The 13438-nt window shown below is 34.5% G+C and overlaps 2 protein-coding genes across 8 annotated transcripts in view; one reads left to right on the top strand and one right to left on the bottom strand.

Moving 5' to 3' along the window:
- DPCoAC (dephosphocoenzyme A carrier) overlaps nucleotides 1-5640 on the top strand; it is a 41433-nt gene extending 35793 nt beyond the window's left edge. The window contains exons 7-8 of the mRNA XM_089094436.1: nucleotides 2584-2758; nucleotides 5119-5640. Coding sequence (XP_088950562.1) covers nucleotides 2584-2758; nucleotides 5119-5260 — 317 coding nt within the window. The 3' untranslated portion in view covers nucleotides 5261-5640. The remainder of the gene's footprint in view (nucleotides 1-2583; nucleotides 2759-5118) is intronic.
- The window catches only part of Ipo9 (Importin 9), a 107435-nt gene continuing 97128 nt past the window's right edge, over nucleotides 3132-13438 (bottom strand). For 3 of the 7 annotated variants that reach the window (XM_089094427.1, XM_089094428.1, XM_089094430.1), the window contains exons 17-18: nucleotides 12448-12624; nucleotides 3134-3476 (exon numbers count right to left, since the gene is read on the bottom strand). In XM_089094427.1, the coding sequence (XP_088950553.1) occupies nucleotides 3424-3476; nucleotides 12448-12624 (230 nt within the window). In that variant the 3' untranslated portion in view covers nucleotides 3134-3423. Of the gene's footprint in view, nucleotides 3477-12393; nucleotides 12625-13438 lie in introns of those variants that run through there. The other 4 variants (XM_089094432.1, XM_089094431.1, XM_089094433.1 and 1 more) reach the window with 4 other exon arrangements.

Below are 13438 nucleotides of genomic sequence, written 5' to 3' on the forward strand. Positions count from 1 at the left end.
GACAGAAAGCTGGATTTGTCAGGATTTTTTCTTTATTTGCATTTATATTATCTAATTTTTCTTATTGGTTCGATTTCATTTCCTATTTGCTCAAAAGATGTATTAATGCTAAGAAATGTTATCAAAAGCATTTTTCTTCCTTATTTTGTTTTAATTTAAAAGCAGTTTCTTTTTCCGCGTAAATTTTGAGTATACAACATTTTTAGTGTATTCAAACGTTCCGAGAGTACTTATCCGATAAGTTCGATTACTTATCTTAGCGCTTTACAAGGCGTATATGACGTCAAAAGTTAGTAGGATTACTACTTAAAACAGTCTGGATTAGTTTTTGGATAAGGTACACACCTGGTAACCCTGTAAAATGGAGGGTAAGTGATGTGAAATTTAATTTTTTCAGAAATAAAAAAATATGTGAAATTATATAGGCGGAGAAGCAAAAAGGAACATTAACTGTGAAATGTGGCGCATCTTTAGGTGTTTATAAATAAGCTATGTTTACAGTGGAGTATGCATGATTAATGTTGTTATTCGCCTAGTTGCCTATAGGGTTTAGTTGACAAGTTGCCGGTTAAGTATCCGATATTATCTTTTGACGACTACAACCGGAGAAGCCAATATTAAGTAGATTACTCGGATAAGGAATGCTCGAACGCACTATTTATTACTCAAGCTATTCACAAGTCCTAAGTTGTGCCCTGTGTCCTTTTATAGAGGCATTGGCGTTCTTCCAAAAGGCATTATTTTTCTTTCTGCAAAAGATGAGGGTAAAATAATCAACATTTAAGGGCTCGGCACACGTAGCTGATTTTGGGAACCGATTTCAGCATCAGTGGACAAATCATTGCGGGAAGAAAAATTTGTTGAAAGAAAAATTCATTGCGCGAGATTTTCAAAACAAAAAATCATGGACACAAATAGTCAACTGGAGTTTATTAATAGCTGCATGATTGATCTCAGCTTAATTCTCAGTTTAGTTCTCAGCTCAGTAGCGGAGTCTTTCACCACAGACATCTCTGGCTGACTATTTATCTGTATATCTATTTTTTTTGGTGATGATCATGATGATTTGTAAATCGGCGCCAAAAACTAGAAAATTTTTCAAGATCAAATCGACGCCGATTTCTTTTAAAATCAGCGCTTATTTGGAAATAAGTTCCCGAAATCAGCTACGTGTGCCCAGCCCATTATTGTCTTAGGTTTTGACTCAAAAGACTTCCTGGTGTCCTGTATGGATCGAGATCACCGACCGAGCCTGCTTATTTTGATATTTTTAAGATTTTAACCTTTTGAATAATTCTCTTTGTGTGTAATATGTCCTTTTATAGAGGCATTGCTGTTCTTCCAAAAGGCATTATCTTTCTTTCTGCAAAAGATGAGGGTAAAATAATCAACATTTATTGTCTTAAATTTTGATTTAAAAGACTTCCCTGGTGCTCCTGTATGGATCGAGATCAGCGAGCGAGCTTGCTTATTTTTGATATTTTTAAAATTTTAACCTTTTGAATAGTTCTCTTTGTGTGTAATATGACATGATCTGTTATTTTTTAATACTAAAAACCTTCATGGGCTATGGTTAATGTGAAAATACAACAACATAACAATTACAATTCAAGACACACCCTTCAATCCCAATTAATTTATAAATAAGTTACAGAAACTGGTCCCTATGCTTCATAGCACAAACTTTTCCAACTTGTTAATCCCCATAAAACTTCTATCACTTAATATAATTTCCACCTATTCCTCCCTTTTATACCCCATAAAAATTTCCTCTCTCAAACCATTTAATTCCTTACAAAAACTCAAAAATTAATTAAGTCATCCTCCCCATCTCCACACATAGGGCAAAAGTAACGACCTATGTTTGGCTTCACCCTTACCAGATACTTTCTCGTGTCAGCTTCCCTTTGTGATATTATCCACATTAGTTCCTCCTTATTAAACCATTGCCTTAAAATTAAGTTTCTCCCTTAAAATAAAGTGGGTTAGTACCAAATTCAAATTCCTCTGAGATGAATTTTAAACAAACTGCTTGTCCGACTATTTATCAGCCTAGGAAATTTATATCTTCATGAAATAAATTATTTTCTGGAAAACTTGTAAAATCATAGTTTAGAAGCAATTTATAGCGCATATTTGTACAGTGGAAATTGATTATACTCTTGTATTATTAAGCTAAGTTGATTATCATTATTAATTAATAATAATTATTAATCATTATTAGCTAATTATGAATTATCAATTAAGTTCAGTTGATTATGACCAACATTAAATAATGAAGTTGATTAAAGAATAATCTGCCTTTTAGTCAATGGTCGTGATAGTTTTTTATGCAACTCGATGTCCTAAGCCAGTTTTCTTTTGCATTGATATTTGAGCTTGGCATTTTTCTCTTGTTCACGATTTATCATGGAAATCTCCTAGGGTTTTATGCAAGAAAGGAGAAAATCTACTATACTAATCTTTTCGAATACCTTTTTTAAAAGATGTATAACTTTTTTTTTGCGAAACAATAAGACCCGAGCTATGCTGAATGCTACCGAGCTGACACCATAAATATGTAATTTAGTTTAATCCATTTAGATTTAACAAATGAGAAACCGAATGCAATAGAGCGTTTGATATTTGGAGCTATTGCTGGACTCTTTGGTCAGTCTTCATCCTATCCCCTGGACATCGTACGAAGAAGAATGCAAACCGCCAGTGTGACTGGGGTCAAATATAGAACTGTGATAGGAACCTTGATCCGAGTTTATAGGTAAGCTTAAAGTACCGATGATATCGAAACGAAAATATTTTAACTTCTGGGCCTTTCTTAGATTTACTCATACCTGAAAACAATGATTTTCTAAGATTTGGCTTTGTTTGTTACAAAATTAATGATGTTTTAAGGGAAGAATCATATTTTCGTCAGTGTTGCCACGCTGAAGCGTGAAAATAATGAAACAAAACTTATCAGTTTAATTTTACAACGCTTTTCGTCCGTGAAAATTCAAAAATGAACAATGATACATAAAGACAAATTAATTCTTAAGATAAAGAACCTAATAATATATTCCAGTAAAATTATAGGTACTTATATATTATACGAGAAACACCCGAGAATTTGAACCGCGAAGATCAGATAGGACAATAACCAGTTAGCATAGTGATAGAATATAGTGTCTGACCATGGATGTTCAAACTATGAAAAATCACATGTGGAGGCATTTTCCAGTAAACATTGGAATCTTGGTTTTTCCTAGTTACGTTTCGAAATGCATGCATAGTTGTGCAAGTTTCCACTTAACCAGTTCAAGCTATCAGAGCCTTGTTTAGACCACCCACATCCAAAGCGGAGTTTGACATGGGCTGTGCAGATTATCGTTTCTAATGCCATGTTCAAAACGACGAATGTCTTCCCAGAACCTATGTTAAACCATGCTATCCTAGCGCATTACAATTTTGAAGAACTCCGTGGCCAACACGCTTAAAACCTGTAAGATGAAAACGCTTTAAGTTTTGCTGGGTTGAACGCGGAGAACCTGAAAACGATTTTTTTTTTAATCCGATCAAAACACTCTTCAAACCAGGTGCAGTGGCGGGTCCAGGGGGGATGAGAGGGCGCGCGCCCCCTAACATAGTTTAAAGTAGTGTAATTTACTTAATTGACGCGAGTTTGCGTTAATTAAACTTGAATCTAACGCAAGTTTATCGGATCAACCTATTTCGCCCCCCCCCAAAAAAAAAGAAATCCTGGATCCGCCCCTGACCAGGTGCCTGAAAACACAACTCAGATTTCATTTCTACTGTCCTAGTACTTAAAATGTTATTTGCAACTCCATTTTGGTTATGTTTTTGGGTTTTAGTTTTTCTTTCTATTTTAGTAAGCTTTGGTTACGTAATATATTTTTGTTGTTTTATGGGACGTATTTTATCTCATCATGTTTAACCTCTCATAACAATATATATTGTTTATAAATACACTAAAAGAAAAAGTTTGATCTAACAATCACACGTGATAATTCTAATTTTTTAATTTTTTTGCTTTTAAAAGTAGTTTACCGAAAAGTTTTTGGCGCAGTAATTAATCTGCTAGTTTGGAACTTTAATAAGATATTTACAGCTCTATTCACATGCATTTTCAATCAAAAGCTTAATTAGTTTAACATTATTTGCAATAGATTTTTTTTTTCAAAAAAAAAAATACTGCTTTTACAAAAGAGCACAATTTTCAAAATTGTTTTCCCACACTCATATTATGCCAATTGTACTTTTTATCCATATTTTTAGCAATTGTGTTTTCAATAGAATCAGCGCTGCTTTGCTCTTTATCCAACACGCTTCCAGAAATCCACGCTTCCAAAATTTTACATCATAATAGAACTTTTGAATATTGTTTTTTCTCTTGTATATGCGCAACTTCTCTTTCAAGCTCATTTCCCTCTTCATATTTCTATATCAAATAACTTAAAGAAACCGGATGAAATGCAGATTTTCAACAAGATCCTTTGGTTTTGGCAGAATCGAATATTTTCAGTTAGGTCAGGTGGTTTTGTCATATACAGAACGCCTAAAACCTAGGCCATGTTAGATTGCCAACATTTGTGTCATCCGGAGATTTATCAGCTGAGCCCGTCGGATCTTAGCAAAACTCGGCAAGAAGTGAGAGCTAATGTAAAAGTTGTGTTTTTTTTTATCCCTACCCAATCCAAACCTTATAGGACAAAGAGAGGAGAAAGGGATAGACCCCTGTATCTTTGTCATCGGGCTATCTAGCAGAAGGAGCATCAGATCTCAACCAATCTTGGGTAGAAGTAAAATCTTGTGTCCTTGTTCGGTGGGAGTGTGTAACCATGTTGGCCTCCTTGAGAGAGGTAGTCCGTAAATTCTTGTCACTCTGCCATCTACCAAAACGGGGTATTTAATGTCAGTCAAAGATTGTCTGAAGTATGAATAAGCATCGTTGTTGGGTTTTTTGGATCTTAACTGATTTTTGGTTTGGTTTTGTCATGTAGTGATAGCCTAAAATGAAGACCATATTAGGTTGCTAAATCTTAGGGCCTTTCCACTTCCCCATGTTTTTTTTTTATATATATATCTGAAGCTAAAGGACTAATAATGCTTTTTCCCTTATAGGGAGGAAGGATTGGTTCGTGGACTTTATAAGGGACTGAGCATGAATTGGATAAAGGGGCCAATTTCGGTTGGAATAAGCTTTGCAACTTTTGACACAATGCAAGTGTTTTTGAGACAGTTACCGTTATTCAGAGACAAGTAATACTTGTCAAGCCATTATTAAGTGATTTAGATGCGCAGTGCCTAGACTCGCTGCTGGTCGTAGCAGTCAAAAGAAACTAGTATATTGGAGGTGGCTCTATTGATCAAACACTGGAATTTGCTAACAAATCAAATGTCTAGTGCTGATTTCGTTTCGTTGTTATCTTATTTTTAGCAGTTGAGGTTTTTAATTACGTAGAACATGTATTTTGATACTAGTCATAGAATGATGAATGATAGGCTTGTTATATGTCATTCTTTGGAGGTAATTTTTTAATTTATTACAGAAAGGTGTCAAATAATAGGGAGAATGCTCACTATATATATATATATATATATATATATATATATATATATATATATATATATATATATATATATATATATATATATATATATATATATATATATTTTTTTTTTTTTTTTTATATATATATATATATATATATAATTAGTAAATAACCCCAATCTGGCAAAGTCTTAATATGAATGTACGTACCTACTATGACTGGCTAAATCTCAGCACTAGATATTTCTTTTTGTGAATGGGCATTTTATTTATATTCCTTCATTAGGATATTAAATGGTTGGGGTATTGTTTTGGGCAGATAGAATATACACGGTGCATGTTTTTCTTGAAAGTAAAGCTGTATATATTCTTAAATTCTTACCTTTTAATATACATATATTTTTCAATTGGCCGAATATAGATGGAAGCATGTGTTTTGAATGCTTAGGCTATATAGTTTAACGCTGACCTGAATTTCATATGACTGATTTAATTGAGATTTCTTTTTCGTATCACATATTTCAACTTTTCATGCTTATTTAAAAAAAAATCCCCATTGCACAATCAGTAACAACCCGAATTCCGCTAAGTCTCTCTATGAATGTGACTGTAAACGCCTAAATTTTAGTACTGTCTATTTCTCTTTGTGAATAGGCATTTTAAAGCCCCATTTTTATTGAACATTTTTTTGGACAAAGTTGGAAATAAACCAATAACAATTTTTTTTTCCCGAATGAGGTGATTTTGTTGATTTTCACTGGATAATTCGCTTTCCGCTTTGTGCATAAACGGTCCAATCAATGTTTTCTATGAATTTCTGTATGCGTCAAATTTACGGCAAATCCGGATTGACGGTAAGGTCAGACACATAGGTTCTCAAAGAATAATTCAGTAATCAAGAATCCTTCTTGATAAGAGAGTCGTCTTATCTACATATAATTGTGTTGGGACATTATATCAGTAGATATAATGTCCGGAAGATGTAATGTCGTCAGCAAATGACAAATTTTGGACATAAATCTTTTTACTCGGCAATCTTTTCTTCGTTTTCCATGACGAAAGCTAAACTGTTCTGTATACTATTTGAAAAAAAAAAACAGACATGAACTTGCTGTGTAATTGATTCTGTTTATACGGAATCTTTATTATGTGATTGCTTTCAGTGTTATTTTTCTGTCCAAAATTGAAAGCTTATATGTAATTTTGATAAATTTTTAGAAGATGCCTTATTTGGGAAAACCTCCATAGGCCCAGTTCATTTCTAAACTTTGATTCTCTTAGCACTGCAGTATTGCGAGTTTGCAAAAAATTTTCTCAATTGGATACCAGTTGGGGGACCACAGCAGATACATTGATTGCTTACCTCTAAGAAATTGTTAAATCCCTTACTATGAATATCCCATTGCAAAACACAGTGTGCGCTATTGTTTTTCTTATAAAATCGCAAACTGAAAGCAACGTGCTTCGTTGAGATTTAAATTTTTATTATTCGTTATTGGTATATTATTCAAATGTCCATTCTTCAGATCCGAATGTATCACGTTGTTCCAGTTTTATTTTCTGTTTGAACACATAATTGCTCAGAATTCGATGATTTGCTTCTGGACGGTTTATTCAAGCTTTTTCCTTTTTTTCCTTTTTTTATGGGTTTAGTGGACTTTATAGCGGACTCTTAATATGAAATGTTTTGAATTTCATTTAATGTGATGAAGTTGTATTTTTCTAAATACATTACAAATTGTGATTTTGAATGTTGAAATTTTGACTTGTTGGCTCATAGTTTACGCTGCTGTTCTTAGAAAAAATGACGCATGCCAATAAACCCCATTACCATATCACTAAAACCGCATCTTTTAAACTCGTCCATTTAAGTTCGTGTATTTAGGGCATCATGTCTTCAAATCTTGAAGATCATACCCGTTTATGGGTATGCCATTCATTAAGCAAACGTAGCCATGGCTGTGGGTTGTTTGAGCAAGAGGTAGGCGTAGTCTCATCATGAAGGTTGGCATGCAAGATGTTAGTATGAAGTAATGGTTCTCAACTTTTAGTTGAACAATACTCCCTTAAAATGTTTGTTCATATGGCGCCTTCCTTCCGTTTTATAAAATAATACAAATAATTATTTTTTTAATGCTAAAAAATTTAGCAAGACAAACTCATACAAACAAAGAAAACGAATAACAGTTTTATTCTCTTAGTTAATGAAATGTCTGCGTTTGGTTATTAGCGCAAAGCTTATCAAATCTCGAGTTCAATGATGGGATGGTTACACGAAGCTCCTTTTCTGCAACCAAACAAACACGATATTTCGATTTCATTTCAGCTAATGTAGAAAATCTTATTTCGCATAAATAAGGTGTCTTGAAACCGGCAGAGTAAATTTAAAGCTTAATTGACGAATTAGTTTACTCAATATTAATATCTGGCCAAAATTGAATTAGAGATTCATTGTGATATTTGTGTTTTAAGGAAGTATCACAAGATAATTCAACCGAGACTTCTTTCTCATTAATTGTTAATTCGAATTCGTCATCTACTGGATAATACTGGATTCTGTATCCACACATATTGTGTAAAAACACGATCATCAAAATAATTCCAAAATTGAGTCATCAAAGTTTCCAAGTGTTCAACAAATTCTGTTTTCTTTGCTTCTATGTTTTCTTGGGCGCATAAATTCAAAAGTGAAAGCATGTCAAACTTTTTTCCATGTTTGTCTTCCCTAACTCCAAGTTTTTTTTTTATAAATGATTTCATTTTATCTTTTTGAGTCAGTAGACGTATTTATGGCCCATGCATCAATTTACTAACCAAAACACTTAATTTTCCAAAAATTTCATCAAATAGCTAAGTTTAATAACACAATATTACCCCTAAAAATATTTGCATCATCATTGTGGTTTTCTTCGAGAAGAATTGCGATTTTTTCTTTGAGTTCAAGTACCCTCTGAACCCCTTTTGCACGTGATAGCATGCCTTACTTCTCATTTTCAAAGGACTGAGGTTTAAGAAGCTTCCACATCTTCTCACAGTTTTGGAAATAATCGGACGTAGAAGGGAATTTTTTTTATGTCGTTTATAGCTTTCTTTACTTTTATAAAAACGTAGTTAAGTTCATCACTCATATTTTTTGATACGAGAGCTGCTTTACGGAGAATTCCGCGCGTCCAGAGAACATCAGGTGTTTTCCAACCAATTTTTATTCTGTTCGAGGGGGGGGGGGGGTACTTTTTGGACAATAAATTTGGTATCATATGATGGCCACAAAAAATATGATTTTACAAATGTCACGTTTGGCAGAAAAATATTTTTTGTTATTCCAAAATATCAAACTTTTCGAAAAATATCTGAGGTCATATTAAAAAGGCATCTCAATTGAACTAAAACCCAGGACCCATAAACCAAACTTTAAGGTTTACTATTTCTTATTTACCAAAAAGTATATATTTCTTATTTACCTCTTACTGTAGACAATATTTTACTCGCAAGATCAAAGAAAAGTATATCTACTAATTGTTTCTTAGCAAGAAATATCTTCCGGGGAGGGTTTACATCTCCAGATGGTGGTAGAGAGAAATACTGATCATAGTAATTACTGATGTTTATATTTAATTAATGATGATGAAATTTGCATTATTTTCTTGTTAGTTAAAATTTAGTTTTTCATACCTCAGAATCAGTTAAATGTCTTAAATCAGTTAAAGTGTTAAATGTCTTAAGATATTTTGCGCGACTGCCTAGTTTTAATATCATTTGATTTATTGTCATTCCTGGCTAATATTCGTACCTCCCACCTCCCCTCAGAATGATCCACACCTCCCAGGTTGGAAAATACTATACTATAATCTATAAAATACTGTAAAATTTATGCTTTAAAGTAGGAATGTATTAGGCCGAAAAAAGAAAACGTTCACCTTTTCGTCGTGAAATATTTACCAAAGATTAACTTAGAAATGTTGAAAGGATGCTCTGAATCAACATTTTATTTCCAATGGACAAAACGTTAATCTTCTTTCGGCACCTTGGAAAAATTGAGACTTTACGACTGAAAAAGAAAGGATGGGACGGCGTGACATCTTTAAAATCTATTCATTGATGACTTTTGATGTCAAGACCGCCCAACGCTTCCATTTCCATTCTTAGAAATATAAAAGAAGCTGGAGCAACAGAAAAAAAATTACGCTTTGATCCCGAAACCTTTAGGCACTACAAAGCATAGTCGATCTTGCATTTAGTCTTAGAATAATGTTAGAAGAAGTGAATGAATGGTGCAATAAGCTGTATTTTAACTTCATAGACTACGGGAAAGCTTTCGACTCGGTTGATCGCCAAACGCTTTGGAAGGTTCTCAGATACTACAGTATTTCTGATGAGCTTGTCCGAATAATTGAAGCCTTCTACAAAGACACAGAATACTGCGTGAAGACAAGTGACGGAAGTATCCGTTACTTTTGCATCAGGGGTGAAGCGAAGGTGTGTGCTATCACCACTGTTATTAATCCTCGTCATTGACTATATTCTCTGGGTCCGCGATGGAAATGGAATCCCGTTGGATAAGAGACACGGAGATGTTGATTTCGCTGACGATATCAGCCTCCATCTACGATGCAATAACCAGACGATGGGAAAGTCGTGGAGTTTAAGTACTAACGAATTACCATCAACAATTCAGGATTGTATCGGCGAGAAGTGGAGCTAAGAATCGGCCAGGTTAATGCATCCTTCAGGATAGAGTCTCAAATTTGCCGCAGTCAGAAGTACTCTCTCCGACTTAAGTTAAGGCTGTTCAACAGCAACGTTCTCTCAACGCTTTGCTATGGTTCTAAAACTTAGCACCTAGATCAACAACTCAAAAAGAAACTCCTCGCGCTCGATAACGTGTGTTTAAGAAGTATTTTAAATATCCACTGATTTCAAAGAGTAGCAAACGCTACTGTACGACAGAGGATGTCTTACTCACTGATAACCGAAGTGATCAAATATAGGAAGTGGCAGCTATGTGGTACCAGAAGAAGAAGAACGCGCCAAAAACACCCTACGACCGGGCTGACCTCACACAACTCAATGCCTCAATCCAACCCGAATGGGAAGATTCCTGGGCGGCCGCAGTGTTAAGATGACTGGCAACTGTTCTTGGATGCTCTAAGCGCATCTGGAGACACAGGAGGATCTACGGTTTGAGGTAAGCGTTTTTAGAGATAAAAACAATTTTTTTTTCTAGCTCGTTTTTAATTTTTTTTTGTCAAATCAATCTTTTTGCCGTCTATTAGTCTTGCATGCAAGAATGGATCTATATCCAATGCAAAGTCAAGTACTGCTGACCATATTAAATACAAACAGGAGCTAAGCGTGCAGAGGCCACTGTTGAGGTAAACGCCCACTGTTGAGCCAGCATTGAAGGTCTGAGTGAGGGGCTGTAAGACATATTTCAAATGAAAATATATCACAAATTGAGCCTGCTTTCCACCATAAATGGTAAGTAAGGATTCTGACCTTTCTAAATACGAATCTGCACCTAATATTGAAAATAGAAGTAAACAATCACAACGTATTAAATTTTCAAATTACAAATGAAATTTGATCTCCACAAAATGCTAAATTTAAGGATTTTTTAGCTTGCTGAATTCAAATCTGAGGCTAATTAATAATACATTGTTAAAAAATATGGTTCGTTCAAGATATTTTAATTTTTAAGATTGGAGAAGTCAACTCAGGACCGAGTTTTTGCGGCAAGCTTTGAAATCCATCAGACAAGTACTGAATTTTCTGGAAAATTTGACGCATATTTAATGCATAGCAGTAATTCGATGCAACAAAAAAGAACAAAAAAAAAACAGCAGACAAAAACGGTAAAAGAGTGACAATAAAATTAGTTGAGGATTTGATAAGAACAATCCACTTCAATTGCTTATTTTCTGGTAATAATACAAATAATAATAAAAATCCATAACCCTTTCGTATATTTCACATATTTTGATTCTTCAATGCTGGGCCGTTATTTCGCCTTGTAGCTTGTAGGGTGACTAAAGACGCGCATATATTTGTCGCACAACCCGAAGTGTAAAACAATGTCTGAAGCAAACTCCTTGAAATGCCAGTTTCAGCCTAGGGTAAGTCTTCGGCTAAATTGTAATGTCTAACTTCCTTCCTGATAATAAATTTGTTTCTTATTCTTTAGAATTTTCGCCGGTGATGCCAAGCTTAATGATGACTTGTAAAATTGTAATAAATTAGGCATTAAGATCCGGAATACGAAGTCCTTTCTAGATAATTTTAACAGTTAGAGCTAACAACCCTCTACTACTTCTAAGCCCTCTACCAACTTCTATGAAAGAAAGAAAAATTACGCTTATAACAGGGGAATATAAAACTAACGTATCTTAGGCATAAAGAAAGATTTAAGTCCTTGAAACAAATTTTTAATTACTACAGTCTCAGTGGCAGCTCCAGAGGGGGGCGCGCCCCTACCCCCTAACGTAGTCGGAAGTAGTGTAATTTACTTAATTAACGCAAGTTTGCGTTAATTAAACTTGCTCCTAACGCAAGTTTATTGGATCAACCTATTTTGCGCCCCCCCCCCCTAAAAAACCTGGATCCTCCCCTGTACAGTCTAGGGTCCTCTTTACTCCTAGGGGCCGCCCCAAGGAGGCAAAATAGATGTAGATAGAATTATTTGAGTTTCCGAAAACACGTTCCTTAATTTTCAACTACTGGGGGCTATGGTTCACTCTTCACAAGGTTGCAGCTATTGCTGCAATCATGACGAAGCAGAAATATTTGAGCTTTCAGAGTAGAAGGCATGAATCTTTTATGCTAACTGTAATGAAAAAGGAAAATGGAGAAACGTCACAATTTTAATGACATAGCATAAATTAACAGATCTTAGACATTAATACCTAAAAGACTGAGAGTCTTTTTTTCAGCTTCGTTCAAATTCGGTCGGAAAGAACTCTCAAAAAAACCTTGAGCAACGAACTGCGAAATAAATTCCTTGAGATATGCACATAAGTTTACAGAATATAGTGGATGTTGCAATGCTTCAGCGTCGTTTGCAAACTCAGAACAAACAGAAGCTGAAAAAAAAAATAAAAGTTATAAAAAATAAGCCAAGGTCCGGTTCCTATAAACCTTTGGTTTGACACTCTGCTAGTTCTAACTCAGACAGAGTTTATGTACCATCGTCCGAAATCCAAAGGTTGCAAGCAAGGTCGTATCCAGGGGAGGGGGAGGTTTGACCCCCCTAAATTTTTTTCCGACTCGTAAAAACGCAACAGAAATGAATATAAACAAATATTTTATGCGGTTTTAAAGTTTTTTTGTACCCCCCCCCCCCGAAAAAAATTCTTTTGTAAAATCCCCTTTGGAAAAAAATCCTGGACACCGCCTTGGACATTGGTTGCAAGTGATTAAAGGGATTTATTAGTAGGTCTATACACACTGAACGCATCTTCATAAGAATAGCTACTTTATTTATGGGCCATAGTGAGGAGAAAAAAAGAACTTTAAATGGCTAACAATTGAAAAACTGCCGAGCGTAATTTCATGTATTAAAACCAAAACAAAACAACATGATGTAGTTATACAGCGTAACTTCACAATAAAAAGTCCTCATTTCGAAAAACCTTAATTTACGGTACTATAGAATTATGAAGATAATGTATGCATTTTAGGAACATGACATACGATGCAAAACTAAATAAATACAGATTATGAGAAATGAATGAAAAGAATGTAATAACCAGGTGAGCAGTAAATCAGAATAACAAACAGTTGGATCAGGCCTTCTTAAACTATGGATCCCCAAATGGGGTCATGTAGCAAAATTCCGGGGTCGCGAGAGATTTTTATATTAAATATTTAAACACACGATTTTATAACATCTGGAAA

This window comes from Artemia sp. Qi Xiang Cuo, chromosome 9 (assembly GCF_049724085.1).
Source record: "Artemia sp. Qi Xiang Cuo chromosome 9, ASM4972408v1, whole genome shotgun sequence".
NCBI classification, from domain to species: domain Eukaryota; kingdom Metazoa; phylum Arthropoda; class Branchiopoda; order Anostraca; family Artemiidae; genus Artemia; species Artemia sp. Qi Xiang Cuo.